Genomic DNA, 18,969 nt, shown 5'->3' with positions numbered 1-18,969 from the left:
CCCATTTTACAACCTTCCTTGCCACAGTCGTTAAGGGAATCACTGCAGTTGATAAATTAGTCACCTGGTTGTTAAGTGAATCTCGTTCCCCCCATGCTCGTCAGAATCAACTGACCCTGGGATACAGCAACTGTCATAAGTATGAACCAGTTGCCGAGCATCTGAATTTTGATATACACGGGGACACTGCAGACGCCATAACTGTGAAAAACAATCGTAAGGCACTTTTTTTTGAACAGTCTCTAAATGAATTGTAAATCAAGGACTACCTGTACATATTAATCCCATGACCGAGAGAAGATTGGCCTGTGCTATCTGATTAAGCAAGCAGTTGACCAAGGCCTATATGACCTGAACACGGGAATAAATTCAGGAGGTAAAGGAATTTGGGGCTGCTCTCAGAAAACATTAAATGAATTTAGTCTCCACGTTGCCAAGAAAAGTGTCTTCCTTGACTGAGCCGAAACATGTTTTGAAACCACACTTTGCCTCTTCGCTGAATTTAATTGCTGCAAGAAATCATTAAGAGGGATGGTTGTTGCTTGCTTAGCTGTTACAACCTCACCCCTTTTCCACCGAAGCTAGAATTTATCAGTCTCTCCGTGCCCGGACAGGTGGGGTTTGCAAAAACTCCCCTGCGCTTGTCTGAATTTAGCCTGTTGCACAGCTGTTTACTGCCGCAGGAGTAACTAAAACTCCTTTTTCTAAACTTGAGGTTTAGCCTAGGCCTAGGGCAATATTTATTTATTCATTTATTTGTCAACAAGTATAAAGAAACAAGTAACATTATAGACATAGACATGGACACACGAAAAAAAAAATGGCACAAATAAAAGGAAATAAATAAGCGAAACATAGCCATAAACAGATAGAACATATAAATGGGGGCAGTAGGACAGGGACGGAAGGCACGCTGGTGCGCCTTATGCACGCCCCCTTAGGGACCTCTTAAGAATCATGAAAGGTCCATGGTAGACAGTTTAAGGTCAAAGGTATGGGGATTAGCGAGACTAACAACAGGATCAGGTAGAGTGTTCCAGACATTTACTACTCTATTGCAGAAGTCATATTTCCTACAATCAAGATTAGAGCGAATTACATTGAGTTTGAATCTATTGGTAGCCCTTGTGTTATTACGGTTGAAATTAAAGGACTCATTTACAGGTAGGACGTTTTTGGTAAATAATCTTACGAACTAAGCATAGGTTGGAACGTAGACGGCGTAGTTTGAGGCTATACAGATGTAAAATTTCAAGCCTGGTGGGATAGGGAATTTTATTTCGAGCAGAAGATTTGAGTACTCTTCTAGTAAAATACCTCCGGACCCTCTCTAATGTATGGATGTCTGAAATACAGTCAGGGTTCCAGGCAGGTGAACAGTATTCAAGGATAGGTCTGGCAAAGGTTTTGTATGCCCTCGTTTGAAGTATAGCGTTACCAGAGAGAAAACTTCGCAAAATAAGATTGACAACTCTTAATGCCTTTTTTGCAATGATGTTACAGTGAGCTCTGGGACTTAGATCTTAGAATATAAACCAAACCTTTTAAGTGTTTAGATTAAGGGCATCGGCAGTGTCTTGTGTGTGTTTGTAGCAAACAAAAACAACAACATGACAGTCACACCGGAACCAGATGATGCATATAGAAAAGGGAAGGCTTCAGAGGCGTTTTTGCAGCTGCAATCTTTGCCCTACTTTAGGCCTCTCTGCAAATGCTGCTGGTTTGAATTAATGATTTCCTTAAGTCCTGGACGGTCATAAACGTATTTGTGCCAGCAAGGAAAGCTGTTCTCCTTCTTGTTTTATTCTTTGACTGATTCAATTTGCATCCTGCCCTTTCTATTAAATCCGGACAGTCTTCTGCTGTCCTGCACTCAAGGGTTAAAAGGGTTTAGGCAATCTGGGGAATTACTCATGGCTTTTTAACTGAAGGTTTCTTTTGTTATTAACAAAGGGCCCAAGTTGCAGAAAGAGGTAGGGCCAAGAAAAGCATCCAAAAAACATGCCAGGAAAAGACTTACCCCTTACCCCTTTGCCTTTTGTTGAGTTGCATAATATATTTACAAAGCAAAAGAGCTTCTTTCTTTAAGAAATGCCAAATGCTGATCAGAGGCCATCTATGAAATATACAAGCTGGATCCATAGACCTGCATTAAGGATTAAACACTGCGTGGGAAAATAGAAAGAAACTTGGGTATTGCAGAAGGACTCGGTGGCTCAAAATATTGCCATCTTCTTTTTTTTAAAAAAACCATTTAAATCGAACAATTCCACAGGTGCAGGGGGCGGGGTGAACTTGCTGGCAATTAAAAGCTTTTGGTACAATTTGGAATTTCTCGGCTTAAGTCAACTATTTCAGCAATGTTGACACGACTTTAAAAGATTCCCCAGGAGCAAGAAAGCTCAACTTTTAAAATTCTTTCTCCAACCCCCAAGCGCAGATCCACACCCAGATTTAAATATCTCCATTCCCCCCTGCAACCGTAGGCAATCTTAAATACACCTGAACCAACTTTCTCTGCCAAAAGGAAAAAAAATGAGAAAAAGAGACATAAGTTTAACAAGCTTACAAACAAGAAAGGGAGGGGAACGAAAGATATCGTTAAAGCCGGTAGGTTTAGTTCCTACTTTTTACACAGATCAAGAGATTATGATGGAGCTGCAGTTAAAGGCTGAGAACCAAGCAGGTGTTTAACTCTTCTCTTGAAAACCACGGGGAGGTGTACCATTTAATCTTCAGCATAGTTAGACTGAGGTAAACCTTGCCAGGACTTTGACTGGGTCTCTCATCAGATGACAACACTTGGTTAAATCTGTCTAATTCTAAAGCCGAGCAGGATTTACTCTGGGTTGGTCCTGAGGAACAACCAGGAAATTTCAGGGCCTTGGAATAGAGTAGTAACCCTAACTCAGGGGTCAGCAACCTGCGGCTCTGGAGCCACATGCGGCTCTTTGGACCCTCTGCTGTGGCTCCCTGTCAGGTGATCCCACTGCTGGCTGGCCCTCCCCTCCCAGTCACTCCTTGCCTGGCCTGAGAAGGTAAGGGCGACGGCGGGGGATGGAGAAGTGGCCAGGGCAGAGACAGAGAGATACAGAGAGAGGGGGAGAGAGAGACAGAGAGAGATACAGAGAGAGAGGGAGAGAGAGACAGAGAGAGATACAGAGAGAGAGAGGGAGGGAGGGGAGAGAGAGATATGTCAAAAGGATTTTGTGGTTCCTGGTGTTTTTTAACAAATGGTTCTCTACCCTAATGACCGGCTGGGTAGGCGTGACTAGGGAGGGGGGGTCATGTGACTGGTGGAAGTGAGTGACATCGAATTGGCCACGCCCACCCAGGTTTTGAGGCTCCCGGTGTTTTCTTTTCTGTGGGAAACGGGTCCAAATGGCTCATGTTGACATGACATGGAATTACCCCACTTCATAAAGCATTATGACTTCCTGTTAAGGCAATGCCTGGATACCAGCGATGTGTTGAACCTAAATGATTCGGCTTCTTTTTATCTACTTGACCTATGTCACATCTGAGATGTACTTGAAAAAGGGAGAAGCTTTGATCACGTGATCATGGGCTGCCATCTTGGCTTTATTAACCCGTTGCATGGACATCCCTACTTGTTCCCACAGAGTTTCAAAGTATAATGGTACTGTTTGGAATCACAATGGAGAGAAGTAAACTAGAACTGAGGAGAAATTTCCTAACAGTAAAAACAACTAACCAGTGGATAAGCTCGCCTTCAGAAGTTGTGGATGCTCCATCACTGGAGTCTTTCAAGAAGAGACTGGACAGCCACCTATCTGGAATGGTAGAGGGTCTCCTGCTCCAAGGGATTGGACTAGAAGACCTCCAGGGTCCTTTCCAAATCTGTTATTCTGATAAGGGCCCAGATTGAAGAGACCCAAGGCAAAATCTATGTGTAGTTTGGAAGGTGACTTTTTCTTAGCTTACCCTAAGAGTTATGATGGGCCTAAACTGAAAGAACGTACCACATACTCCATCTGAATAGCTCATGGAAGGTGGGATAGAGGTGCAACACATAGAATAGAATAGAATAGAATAGAATAGAATAGAATAGAATAGAATAGAATAGAATAGAATAGAATAGAATAGAATTCTTTATTAGCCAAGTGTGATTGGACACACAAGGAATTTGTCTTGGTGCGTACGCTCTCAGTGTACATAAAAGAAAAGATACATTCATCAAGAATCATAAGGTACAACACTTAATGATAGTCATAGGGAAACAGTCAATATAAATCGTAAGGATACCAGCAACAAAGTTACAGTCATACAGTCAGAAGTGGGAGGAGATGGGTGATAGGAACAACGAGAAGATTAATAGCAATGCAGACTTAATAACTAGTTTGACAGTGTTGAAGAAATTATTTGTTTAGCAGAGTGACAGACAGAAAATTTGTATAAGATGTTTTACAGATGGCACTTTGCACCAGCGAGGTTGGTAAAGATGTTTAAAGATAAGTCAGCTAAATGTTGGAAATGCCACCCGATACCTGGGTCTTATTATCATATGGGGTGGACATGTGTAGCAGGGGGGGTTCTAAATTTTTTTACTACCAGTTCTGTGGGCATGGCTTATTTTGTGGGTGTGGCTTGGAGGTCATGTGACTAGGTGGGCGTGGCTAGCTGGTCAGAGTCATTTCTGGAAGGTCCTCACACTTACGACCAGTCCTCGCACTTACGACCCAACTCATTTGTTTGCTTTTAACACTGATCAGCTGTAGGACGGCCCTTTGAAGCCTCGTGGCAAGAGTTTAAACAGTTTTTTTCCCTCTAGTCATCAGCTGGGACTCAGGAGGCAGCAATAGATTGGGGGTGGGACCAAATAAAAGGTAAGAATAAAGTGGGGGGGGGAGAACCGGTTCGGTGACGTCATATCATCACCGCTACCGGCTCAGCCGGACTGAACTGGGAGGAACCCACCACTGATGTGTAGAAGCAAAAAATACTGGGCAAAAATACATACATGGCTGGAAAAGATGATAAAACAGTACACTGATTGAAAACCAGAAATATTTTTGTTGGGGATTTTACCTGAAACTTATAGTAATGGGAATGCATATTTAATTATTCATGTATCAACTGCAGCTAGAATTGTATTTGCACAAAACTGGAAAAATGAAGAGATCCCGACTGATGAGAATGTGATTAGGAAAATATTAGAATGTGCAGAAATGAATAGATTAACGCTCGCAATTATAGAGAAAGAACAAACTGCATATTATATGTCATGGGAATTATTTTATCGATATATAGAGAATAAAAATGGAAGTTAGAAACAAAAGAATGAGATTAGTGAAATGTAGAAAATGTGTTAAGATAGAGATGTAAACAATATGATGATTGTTATTATTATGACTATTAGGATTATTACGTTTAATATTATTATTATATTCTTATCAGAAGATATGTAAAGAGGGAAAAAGGAACATATTTATTATGCTCAATATAACTACTGTAAGATCAGAGAATTAATACCAATGTAATGAATACTGTTGTAAATTTTGATGGCTATTGCACAGAGATACTTGTACCCAGAAGACAAACTGTTGAATGGAAAATGGAATGTTTATATTTAAAAAAAACAAAACATTTTTTAAAAGAACCCATCAGAGACACCATTTCTGATCTCCAACATTAAGACAATATTTACCAGGGACTAAGTTTTCCACCCCATCACAATTTTCAGAATTTAGACACAGCAGACTTTACTGAGAAACGATGTGTTTTAAGAAACCCAACAAAACTAAGTCAACCTCTTCCCGCAGACACTTGATTAGTGCCATGAAAATCAACTGCTCTCATCCATTTCTTTTTTAAAAAGGGATAGCAGTAGAGCATATGGACTAGCTACATGAAATTCCCTTAGAATGACTGTGTTAAAATATGAGCAATTGGCCGCACATCCCACTGAAGATAATGGCATGTACTTAATGGCTAATTTTGATATATTCCATTATTCTTATTGGAACTACTTATTTACTTGTAGAAGAAGACCGGGCTAAGCCCCGAGGGAGGAGTCAAATGTGTCATAAGTCACGAGTCCCTGTACACCCACAAGGCACCTTCAATGCCTTTCATATCTCCTGCTCATTTCCCTTAATGGCCAGTTGGTCAGATTCTTGTAGAGAACTGAAGCTTGTAATGAATCTTTATACACATTTGAACTGCCTGGATCTCCTGATTTTCCCGGCGTTTGACACTTCTTTACTTAATTATTTAACATACTCTCACCTTTATTATTTCTTTAAATAACTCAAGGTGGTAAACATATGTAATATTCCTTCCTCCTATTTTTCCCACAACAACAACCTTATGTGATAGGTTGGGCCGAGAGAGCGCATCTGGCCCAAAATCACCCAACTGGCTTTCATGCCTAAGGCAGGATTAGAACTCACCAACCAAACCGACTTAATGAAAGTGGATTTTCTTCAAAATAAACAGATTGGCTACAAAAAAATTGGTTCCAAAAAAAAATATAAAAGTTTCCCATCAAGAGATGACATTAAACAGTAAAGAGTATAAAGTAAAATAATAAAACAAAGTGTTACAAGCTAACAAATAATTAACGATAAGTGTCAACCCTGAAGCTCACGTGACTGAAGCCATCTTGGATGCTTCAGTGTTGCAACACTGGAACTGAGGGATAGGGAGGGGGGGTCTGAGATAGCTGCATTTTGTAGCCAAAATAAAATACTTTCTCTTGGGAACCAAGGACATTCTCACACCTGGTCAGAAGAAGGCGGAGTGATGTCACCAGGCAACCAGAAAGCACCATGATTGGACCATATGACTGTTTTGAGAAAATGACAAACTTTTACTTTTAATTAGGTGAAAACTGCGGGAACCTTCAGAGTCGGTTTTCACCAGATCTGTGCCAATATGATACTGTACTGTATATCCAAGAAAGCTATTCTTTGAGGAATACACCTGCCTCAAAGTTTTGCTATCGGTATATTACTTGGAACCCTGACATTAAGTTTTCCTGGACAAGCGAACGGTAGTCCTGAAAAGTCTGTGTGATTGTAAAATTCCCAAGAATCTCAGAAATTAAAAAGCCATTTTAAAACCCTCACTTTTTCTACCAGATAAGAAGAAAGGCACCGCTAAGAAAAATCAGCTCCATTTAATCACATGACCAAGATGGATTGATTAGGTACCATCATCCAGTTGGCATTGACTCTTACTGACCAAATTGTGGACCTTCTCCGGAAGGCTTTGTTATCAACCTGGTCCTTCGGGATTCTGGCTATGTCCACCTCATCACGCGATTGAGTTCATCCCCTTGCGGCTGGTCATCCTCTTCTCTTTTACCTTTTCCAACTTTCTACAGGTAGTCCTCAACCACAACGGAGCCCAAAATTTATGTTGCTAAGTGAGACTTTGGTTAAGTGAGTTTTGCCCCATTTTCTTGCAACGTTTGTTAAGGGAATCACTGCAGGTGTTAAGTTAGCAACATCGTTGTTAAGTGACTCTGGCTTTGCTCGTGAGAAGGTCACAAAAGGGGATCACATAACCCTGGGACACGCAAGGGTCATAAATATGAGTCAGTTTGTCAAGTTTGTAAATCACGTGACCATGGCGGATGCTGCAACGGTCATAAGTGTGAAAAATGGTCATAAGTCACTTTTTTCAGTGTTGTCGTGACCTTGAACGATACTGTTTCAACAGCTGTTGTTAAGTCGAGGACTACCTGTAGAGATTGGTCAAGATACAACGTTTACTATTAGGCACATATATTGTGGTTGGGCTCCTTCAAATTCAGGCCACCCAGAGTGCATTTATATTTAAAGAATATCTCACCCCCCAGAATGAATTCTCACTGCACTACAGTCATATAGGGATTCTGATCAATTTTAATCCTACATTTTCTGTACTCACAGTGCCATAATATTCAATACTAGAAGTACTATGAAAATGGCTATTCAAAGATTCTCCTGGAAGATAATTTTTAAAAAACACCCCCCGCCAAAAAATATAGATATTTATATCCAGGTGCAAATCATCTTCAATCGACAAAACCTTTCCCCTAATCTGCACATTGATAAGAATAGAAGAGTGGATTTATACTTGGTAGTACAAAGAAATGGAGAGGAAACATGTTTTGCAAGTTTAGGTGGTCAAATATTTTAAAGAGGAAGAAAGTTTCAATGTTGCAAATAATTTCTATAATTCTGCCTCCAGATTTTGGGCACTCAATCTATACAGGGAATGCCAACCTATCATATATACATAATTTTTTTTCTGCACTGCAATCTTGATTTCACGGGGGATGCATTCCACTGCATTTTACATCCCAGAATAATAATGATAATAATAAATGCAATGATTGTGCCCACATGCCCTATAATACCAAACAAATACACTGGGATATTCATTTATGAAACAACCTCGATCATTGCATGCGCTTAGAAGCTGATGTGTTCCTGTAACACAATAAGCCATAAACTTTTCAATTTTAGCCTCATCGTGGGGACCTGGTCCTTGTCTCCCCTCCAGAAATGAGCCTCCCCAGAGTTGTGATCACATAACAGGAAATTAGCCTCTTTTTTTTTTTTTTTTTGCAAAAAGTGATTTTACGCAGAGGCCAATTTGCATACATTTACATTGAACTTTAAAAAAAAAATTAAAAAGGGAAACAAGAAAGTTGCAAACAGTTCCAACGTTTTGCTCAGATAGGCATCGGATGGGATCTGATAGGATCAACTGCTTCGGAGGGCTCTGGCAGCAGGATTCGAACAGTGAAACAAGGCTATGCCTCCCCTCCATTCTGAAACTAGAGGAGGATTGCAACATCCCCAAAAAGGCTCTCGTGCCATTATGAGACAGGACCTGGGTCTTTTTCAGTGCTGCTCTCCAAGAAACTCTTTGTCCAGTCAATTAAGAATGCACAAAGGTCTGGTTGCATAAAGGAGCAGGCCTTCTGCAATTCTTCCAACCGTCCCATCCTCCCCCTTTTTTTGTTTTGGTTTATATATTTTGCTCAAACTTAAGAAGTAGCACAATGTCTTGGGGGTGGGGGCAGGGGAACAGAAGCTATTTTATCCCGCTGTTACGCCAGGGATAATGCATATCAAATGGATTGAAATGAAGGATCCCTGGGTCCTTAACTCTAAATGCTTTTATTGATTTTTCAGAAGCATTCATCACAAGGAGCTCGGAGGCCCATCCATCGTGATCCCAGGAGTGACAAAACAAAACCCAAATCCTCAAGAGAGGCTCTTGAGACCAATACAAAAAAAAAAACAAAAACAAAAAAACCAAGAAGGTTTTTTTTCATTCTGTTCAAATCGAGTTTGCAATAGACTTGAGACCATCGTGCATGGCAAATCGCAAATACACACACACACACACACACACACACACACACACACACCCCTTGCTAATATATATATATATATATATGAACATCAAGAATGACATCAAGAATGACTACTAGCCGGTTCACAAACCATGAATCCAATGAGTTGTAAAAATAGCTAATTGGGGAAGAAACTTGCAAAAAGGCAACCAGGAAGAAGCCAAAGATTGAAGGCAAACTTTCTCTTCCATACAGTATTTATTCCTGCCCCACCCCACGTAAAAGCAGCACTTTTGATTTAGCTAATAAACGCTACCGTACAATGTTCTGCCTGTTTATTGTCCAGACATTTGCAAGGATCTGACTCTGAAATGATCCTTTTTTTTTTTGGAGGGCTGCTCAAAAGGGGAAGGAACCCCCCAAGAGGTTTACTTTAAACCCCTGATTTCAAATCTCACTGCTGTCTTCTGAGATTGCATTCAGGAGAACCCAAATTTGCAGGAAATTATTATTCACACGAGAGAAGAAATGAAGGCGGGGGGGAAGGATGAGAAAATAAGGACAGCTAGAAGGCTGAAATGGGATCATAGCATCAACCGCCCCTGACTTCACTTTCAACATTTTATTTTTATTTATTTATTTATTTTGTCAAGTACGTATTAGGTAACAGATATAGGAATAAACATGGTTATTAATATATGAAATGGATACGAATAAAAGGGGGATATTAGGGCAGGGACGGTAGGCACTTACAGACCTCTTAGGAATGGGATGAAGTCAACAGTAGACAGTCTAAGGTTAAAGTTTTGGGGGTTTTGGGAAGAAACCACAGAGTTGGTTTCTCTGTTGCTGAAGTCCTATTTTCTGCAATCGAGTTTGGAGCTGTTTATCTTAAGTTTGTATCTATTGTAACATGGTGGAAGTGAACCCAAATTTGCAGGAAATTATTATTCACACGAGAGAAGAGAAGAAATGTAGAAGAAGAAGAAAAAAAAGGATGGAGAAATAAGGATGAGTAGAAGGCTGAAAATGGGATCAGAGCATCAACTGACTTCACTTTCAACACGGTGAGGTTGTATCTGGGAGAGGAAGGGGCTATAAGAACAGAAACTTTCTGCAGAAGGACAGAAGGGGCTCAGACAGAACCAGAGGCCACAAAGCAAGACACAGAGGGGGAAATACCTGAACCTCAATTCATCATTTGGGTTTTTATTTTATTTTTTTTTCTCCAAGGTTTTTTTTTTTTTATAGCCGGTCAGCTTTTGTTCACTTTTTGCCTTTGTGAAATCTAGACCCCCTTTGAAGTCACAAAAGCAGATACGCCGCCATGGACTTCAAAAGCAGAAAAGCTTTCAGCCCTTGGAAAGTCAAAATTTCTTTCGTACCCAATTCCCATAATAGAAACTATTATTAAAAAGTAGAGGGGGAAGGCAGGAAAAAAGCAGCGTGAACTGGGGCCCAGGCTTTTCAATCCATTGTGGAACAGAGCTGGGCTCATCTTCCAGAGTCTAGCAAAAAAAAAGTATTGTCTGAACTAAGGCTGAAGCCAGCCTGAAAGAAACTTTTAAACTCCTGGCTGCTGTCAGCCTTTGCCATTTAAAAATCAGAACCTTAGGATCTCTTAACAGGGAAGGAAGGGAAGGGACTGGCGAAGAGAAATACACCGAATAATTATAATTAAAACCTCTCAGGTTGTAGCAAGGCTGCTGAATTTCAAAAGAGAAGCCAGCAGTTCCCCACGCGAGTGATTTGTGCCTGTTCAAAGCAAAACTTTACTGAAGGGGGGGGAAGCACCAGGAAGGACCAAGGAAGCAACCGGGGAAAGCAGAGGGACAACTCCAATGGAGAAAGGGATGGGGGTGGAAGTGGGGGGCTGTTTCCAGCTCAAATGATTTGGGGCAATGTTTATTCTCAGCAGAGCAGGCAGCGGCACAAAGTTAGTTTATTTATTGAGCATATGGCAGCGGCACGAAGGAAATAAATGAAAACCCCGAAGGGCAAAAGATGCGGATGCGAGGAGGAACAGGATGGACTCGGGAATGGAGGCAGAGCAGGAAAGGACTGCCTTGGGCAGCTCTTTTTTATTTATTTATTTATTTATATGCCGCCCTTCTCTGGAGACTCAGGGCGGCTTACAAGGCGTTAAGCAATACCCTTCATACTTTTGTATATTTTATACAAAGTCAGCTTATTGCCCCCATAATCTGGGTCCTCAATTTACCCACCTTAGAAAGGATGGAAGGCTGAGTCAACCTTGAGCCTGGTGAGAATTGAACTCGCAGTAATTGCAGGCACCTGGAAGCTAAATACTACCTTTAACACTAGCATTAGTCTGCTGCGCCACTCAGGCTCTCCAGCCCTCTGCGGGGTGGCCGGGTGAATAATTAGGCTTTGGACCGGGTGGATCGGGTGGAAGGAAGGAATCTTCCTCCTGGCTTGGCTAATTGGATCCATTTTTACTAACCACGCAACCTTTCTCCCAAATTTCATCCCGCTCCTCTCCTCTCCTCTCCTCTCCTCTCCTCTCCTCTCCTCTCCTCTCGAGGATTTCCCACTTTCATCCCATCCCAAGCAAGTTGGGAAAGGCCGGCCGGGATGGGGGCTCCCTAGGTGGCTCAGTGGCTCAAGACGCTGAGCTTGTCGATCAGAAAGTACGGCGGTTCGAATCCCTACTATAGGTCTACTGCGTGAGCAAGGGGGTTGGACTAGATGACCTCCAAGGTCCCTTCCAACTCTGTTACTGTTACTTCGAGAGGGATCGAGTCTGCTCGGGGATGGGAAACTAATTTTCCTGCCATCAGAACCGAAGGAGCTCCTTGGATGAGAAGCGAAACGTCTTCAAGCAAAACACACACACACATACCCCCCAAAAAGAGCCCAGTTGCCTTTGGAGACAAAAGCACATTTTGGGGGAGGGGGATATCTATTTCCAACCAGCAGCTGCGATGGAGACGGGGCGGAGGGGCGAAGGGGCTCCAAGCGAGCGCAGCGCAGGGATCCAAGCGGGGCCGCGGGCGGAGGGCAGCGGCGCAGGTGGAGCGCCACCTCCTTGAACCCCGAGACGGACCCCCTCTTACCTGTACCAGAGCAGCCCCTTCTCGTAGCAGCGGTCGAAGAAGTGCGGCTCTGCCCCGACGGCTCGCACGTCCGGGTGGACGCGCAGGAACTCGAGCAGTGCGCGAGTCCCGCCCTTCTTCACGCCGACGATGATGGCCTGCGGGAACTTCTTCTGGCCGAAGCCGCTGGCTACGGGCAGAGCCCCGGCCGGAGCATCGGGGAGCGAGGGGTCCTCCTCGGGGCCGGCGGCGGCTTCGTCTTCCTCCTCCTCTTCTTCCTCCCCGGGGGGCTCGGGAGGGCTGTGGGGGAAGAGAGGCGCCCGGGGGGCCGGGCGGGCTTGGGGGTGCCACCCGGGCGGGCCTGGGCGTCGGAGGGGCTGGCAGGGGCCGGTCAGGCAGTAGAAGAAGTAGGTGCAGAGCAGCAGCATGGCCAGGGCGAGCGGGGCGCGCGGAAGCCCCCCCAGAGGCCCGCCGCGGCTACATCCCATGGGCGGTGGGCGCCCCCGGGCAAGGCGAGGGCATCGCTCCTCCGGAGGGCGCGGACCGGGCAGGTCCCCTCGCCGCTCCCTAGGCAGCCGAGCCGGCCAGGTGTCTTCCCCCCCGCGCTCCGGTCCTTGGTGCCCCGGGCGCCTTTCAGCGCCTCTGCTGCCCCCCAAGACCGGTCCTTCCTCCGGCGCCGCCCCCACTTGCCCTCCCGGCGCGGAGGCGGGAGCCCCGACCGGCTTCTTCTGCTTCTTCGCTCGCCAGCCCAGCATTCAAGACCAGGCGGGGCGGGGCGCGGCGAGGCGGGGCTGGAGAGACGCACCTTCCTGCCCCCGCGGCCGGGGTCCCGGGCCGGCTCCGGCTGGCCATCTGGCAGGCGCCCCGCTTTCCCACGGAGCTTCCCCTGGGAAGGCAGAGAGAGTCCCCCCTCCCCACGCCGGCGCCACCCCGGGGCACATGCCTTGGGGAGCAGCGCGGAGAGGAGGCTGCCATCCGAGGAGACGCGCAGCGGGGTTGCCCGGCTTCGTTTCAGTCTCCCCCCGCCCCCCAGCCGGGTGCAACCTCCTTCTCCTTCGAGGGTCTCCAGCCCAAGGCCGTGCGCTCCCAGGATGCGAGGATGGGGGCTTCTCCTGGGGAAAGGGGGCGGTGGTCGCGAGCGATCCTCTAAAGGCGGCGGGCAGTGCGCTGCGCCCCTTCCCACACCCCGGGATGCGGGGATGGGGGCTTCTCCTGGGGAGGGGGGCGGTCGCGAGCGATCCCCTGCAAGGCGTTGGACGTGCGCTGCGCCCCTTCCCACCTCCCCGGATGCGGGGAAGGGGGCTTCTCCTTGGAAGGGGGGGGAGGTCGCGAGCGATCCTCACCAAGGCGGCGGACGTGCGCTGCGCCCCTTCCCACCTCCCGGGATGCGGGGATGGGGGCTTCTCCTTGGAAGGGGGGGCGGTCGCGAGCGATCCTCAGCAAGGCGGCGGACGTGCGCTGCGCCCCTTCCCACCACCCGGCTCGATCCTCGACGGCCGCCGCTTTTGTTCACGCAGCCTCTCCCGAGAGGGGGAAAAATCTCCTCGTCTTTGGCGCTGATCGGAGTTGAAAAATTGACCTGCCCTTAAAATGACGTTGATCCATAAAGGTATCTTTTCTTCTAAAGAAAACCAGGAAAACCAACTGTCTTCTTCACACAACTTGCAAACCTTCGACCCCATTTATTTTTTTAGCACGATTGCGGAGTTCGCATAATGTGCACGACCCAAATGGAGCCCAGAGGTTGAGCTAGATGATGGATGGATGGATGGATGGATGGATGGATGGATGGATGGATGGATAGATAGATAGATAGATAGATAGATAGATAGATAGATAGATAGATAGATAGATAGATAGATAGATAATAGAATTCTTTATTGGCCAAGCGTGATTGGACACACAAGGAATTTGTCTTTGGTGCATATGGTCTCAGTGTACATAAAAGAAAAGATACATTTGTCTTGACAAATGTATCTTTTCTTTTATGTACACTAAGACCATATGATTCTTGAATCATAAACACTTAATGTTATAGGGTACAAATAAGCAATCAAATCATACTAGGAAACAATATCAATATAAATCATAAGGATACAAGCAACAAAGTTGCAGTCATACAGTCATAAGTGGGAGGAGATGGGTGATAGGAACGATGAGAAGATTAATAATAGAGCAGACTTAGTAAATAGTTTGACAGTGTTGAGGGAATTATTTGTTTAGCAGAGTGATGGCGTTCGGGGAAAAAACTGTTCTTGTGTCTAGTTGTTCTGGTGTGCAGTGCTCTATAGCGTCATTTTGAGGGTAGGAGTTGAAACAGTTTATGTCCAGGATGTGAAGGGTCTGTAGATATTTTCACAGCTCTCTTTTTGACTCATGCAGTATACGTCCTCCATGGAAGGCAGGTTGGTAGCCATTGTTTTTTCTGCAGTTCTAATGATCCTCTGAAGTCCGTGTCTGTCTTGTTGGGTTGCAGAGCCAAACCAAATTAAGGACTCTGTCCCAGAATCTTATGGCCTGCTGTTGTGCTGAGCTACTTTTGATAGATTTCTTCATATTCTTTGTGGTGTGATTCCCTCACTTATGTGGCTGCTCCCTTTCCTGCTTCACAATTAATTTGTTTTTAAAAAACTAATTTCACTTGTCTAGAAAACGTCAATTCTTGTGCCGGCTTCAAAGTTAATGAAGGTGAGAAGCAGACAAAGGAGGTGGGTGTGTATATAGTTATACACGTTGAAAGTATAATTCTGAAGATACTTATCGGATGAAAAAAAAATCCCATTGCAGTCAGTGAACACAAGTTAATATTCACGGACACGCAAAGCGTTTCTTAAGAATTAACATTCAATTTATACACTTGCATCAGATATTAAGATGGGAGAAGATTATGACGTCATTGCAGTTTGGCCTATAGACTTTGGAAATGAGAGTGTTATGATGCAATTGCTAAAAAGCTTCTATTCTTGAGTAGCATAAGGCCAAATTCAGCCAAATAATTGTCCCATTGCTTCTTTCCTGCTAGTCAAACTGCAGCTGGAATATTTGCTCTGTTGTGAGCCCCACATTTAAAAGGCAAGCCCCTCAAACCTGGGACACTTCCTGGGGGGAGGAGGAGGAAGAGGGGAGGGTAAAACCCGGAGAGCCCAGTCAGGCAGGGTTTGGTAGATCTGAGGCTAGGAAAGGAATAGCAATTAAATTCAATGTAGAGAAAAGTAAAGTCTTACACTTAGGCAAGAAAAACCACAAGTACACATATAGACTGGGTGAAACCAGGCTTAATAGCAGTAACTGTGAGAGGGATCTTGGCATCTTAGTGGACAACCAATGAAATATGAGCCAGCAGTGTGCAGCAGCAGCCAAAAAAGCCAATGCAATCCTGTGCTGCATTAACAGAGGGATACAATCAAGATCAAAGGAGGTACTAATACCACTCTGTAAAGCCTTAGTAAGACCACATCTAGAGTACTGTATCCAGTTTTGGTCACCACACTATAAAAAAGATGTTGACACTCTAGAAAGAGTGCAGAGAAGAGCAACCAGGATGATTATGGGACTGGAGGCTAAAACACACAATGAACGGTTGCAGGAACTGGGCATGGCTACTCTAGTGAAGAGAAGGACCAGAGGAGACAGGATAGCAGTCTTCCAACATTTGAGAGGCTGCCACAGAGAGGAGGGGGTCAACCTATTTTCCAAAGCACCCGAAGGCCAGACAAGGAATCATGGATGGAAACTGAACAAGGAGAAGTTCAACCTGGAAATAGGGAGAAATTTTCTGATAGTGAGAGCAAACCCAAAACCTGCAGCCCTTCTTCGTACGGTTTAGCCTCCAGGCCTTTGATCATCTTAGTTGCTCTTCTCTGAACTTTTTCCAAAGTCTCAACTTCTTTTTTATAGTGTGATGACCAAAATTGGTTGCAGTATTCCAGGTGTGGTCTTACTAGGGTTTTATAAAGCGGTGCTAATACTTCATGTGATCTTGATTCTATGTGTATACAACCCAGGATTGAATAAATGGAAATACTGTTGTTCATTGTGGGTAAGGTTATATTATGAATCTGTCAAGAAGAAGTCAGATTGGAGGTGGAGAATCAGTGCCTGGATTCTCCTCGGACAACAAAGGGGCACAAGAAAGATATTTTTCAGTTGCTGTGACTTTCACTTGTCCCTTCACTTGTCCCTTCACTTGTCCACTGTAAGGATGCAGCAGCTACTGGTTCTCATTTGATGGCGACGGAGGTAATTTTGCTGTTTTTAATCAATATATGAAGCAAAACTCACTTGCCAATTACAGTTGAAAGTTGAACGCTCAACTATCTGAACTTCCCAGTCCTCTGAGTTGGTTGCTTCTTTTTATAAAAAGCAAGTTTATTGGAACAACGTCTGTGCAAAAGACTGCATATAATTATATTGATATTGTTTCCTGATTGCTTATTTGTTCCCTATGACAAGTGTTTCTCAACCTTGGCAGCTGGAAGATGGGTGGACTTCAACTCCCAGAATCCCCCAGCCAGCGCTGCTGGCTGGGGGATTCTGGGAGTTGAAGTCCACCCATCTTCCAGCTACCAAGGTTGAGAAACACTGCCTATGACTATCATTAAGTGTTATACCTTATGATTCTTGATGAACATATCTTTTCTTTTATGTACACTGAGAGCGTATGCACCAAAGACAAATTTCTTGTGTGTCCAATCACACTTGGCCAATAAAGAATTCTATTCTATTCTATTCTATTCTATTCTATTCTATTCTATTCTATTCTATTCTATTCTATTCTATTCTATTCTATTCTATTCATATTTATCAAAACAATGCAGACAAATGCATTACTTTAGGAAAAATTGATGGGAAAACTGTCAATGGAGCAAACTGACAATCAAAAGACATAGAATTGAAGGTGCCACAACACCAATTAATGAATGGAAAAACGAGGAAAAAAAAAACAAATGAAATGGAAACAGATGCTTTTAGCTTTTTCATCTACCTCGCCTCCCCTCCAAGGTTCACCCAAGTCTTACCAAATACTTTTCACAGAAATACGGTATAGTAACAAAGAAAAGTATTACAACATCTCAGAATCTACAGCAATGCTTTCAACAGTCTTGGAAGAAAACAGAATAAAGGGTTTGATTTCTGCATTTCTGAGACATCTGGGAAAAGTGGAGGAGAAAGGAGAAAGAAAAAAAAAGGAGAAATGAGAGGAAGAGAAAGAGGAGGAGGAGGAGATAAAGAAGGAGGAGAAGAAGAAGCAGAAGGAGGAGGAGGAGGAGGAGGAGAAGAAGAAGAAGAAGAAGAAGAAGAAGAAGAAGAAGAAGAAGAAGAAGAAGAAGAAGAAGAAGAAGAAGAAGAAGAAGAAGAAGAAGAAGAAGAAGGAAGAGGAGGAGGAGGAGGAGGAGGAGGGCAGGAGGAGGAGAAAGAAAAAAGGAAAAATGAGAGGAAGAGAAGGAGGAGGAGGACGAAAAGAAGAAGAAGAGGGGGGGGGAGGAGGAAGTAACACTATAAGAATAAAAGTGTCACCATGCCAAAAATAAACACACCATCTGTGAGTAAACTTAAAAGTTATACAAAAGTTTGAATCAGCCAAGGGAGATCTTCTTTTTTTCCCATGGCAAAAGCAACAAAACAAATGTGGTGTTTTGATGAGGTATATACTGTATGTTTGTAATTTATAATCTCCCTTGAACTTTCAAGATACTGGCAGGATACAAATCAAAGGCAAATGCGCAAATGTGTCTCTGCCAGGTTTTTTTTCAATATATATATATATGACTTTCCTGTCCCCAACCCCGGACTGGAATTAAAGAAAGATCAAACAGTATTTGGGAACGGAAGTGGTAGGTTAAGTGAGTGGGAGGAGAGGAGATGATATTTGACAGCACACATTCAATTAATATTTTTGCAACTGAATTTCCTCTCCCCTGTAATTTTGCAAGCCTTAATTACTGTTTGCCAACATTTCTATCATGAGAAGGGATTTGCAGGGAAAACTCACTTCTTTTCTGTTGGATTTTTAAAATAAAAAAGGGAAACATGTTATAAATAAACAGCAATTAGTTTGGTGATAGCCACATGCCAAGCAATTAACACTTGCAATTGTCAATTTTAATTAAAGAACTACAGATTTTTATGTAAGTGAGTTGTTATGTGCCCATGTTCACGAAGAACATCGATATATGTTGTTTCTTTCTCTTAACTTCATCAGACAGAAATGAAGTTTAGAAAGATGTCCTGGTTCACACAACATGTTAATCCATAATGTTTTTTAAATGCAGTTTGTTAAGCAAGCCATAATTGGCTGCATTCAAACGTTGTGCTGAAGTATGAATCATAGTTTGCAAATCCAGGGGGCTGTAACATAGAACCCAGCCAAGAAATCTTGATTATCAGGAATAATTTTACACCTAGTTGGAGAATAATTAGCAAACCAGGACAAAACCCTTTGCAAAGTATTCCTCTATAAACCTCAAACACTCATGAGAGGACGAACTAGCTCATATGACTGCAAGGAACATACCATATTTTTCAGAGTATAAGATGCACCTTTCCCCCCCCAAAAGGGGGTGAAAATTTAGGTGCGTCTTATACACCGAATGTAGC

General features: G+C 43.7%; 1 protein-coding gene across 1 annotated transcript in view; it reads right to left on the bottom strand.

The window, feature by feature from the left end:
* HS3ST6 (heparan sulfate-glucosamine 3-sulfotransferase 6) overlaps positions 1–13,995 on the bottom strand; it is a 98,901-nt gene extending 84,906 nt beyond the window's left edge. Inside the window, exon 1 of the mRNA XM_060693066.2 lies at positions 12,394–13,995. Within this exon, the coding sequence (XP_060549049.2) occupies positions 12,394–13,127 (734 nt within the window). The 5' untranslated portion in view covers positions 13,128–13,995. The remainder of the gene's footprint in view (positions 1–12,393) is intronic.
* Between the last annotated feature and the right edge of the window lie 4,974 nt (positions 13,996–18,969).

Source organism: Pantherophis guttatus, chromosome 14 (genome assembly GCF_059756535.1).
Source record: "Pantherophis guttatus breed Tessera chromosome 14, ASM5975653v1, whole genome shotgun sequence".
In the NCBI taxonomy this organism is placed as follows: Eukaryota; Metazoa; Chordata; class Lepidosauria; order Squamata; family Colubridae; genus Pantherophis; species Pantherophis guttatus.
Note: the sequence above shows the minus strand (reverse complement) of the source record. Positions and strands in the feature narration are given on the sequence as shown.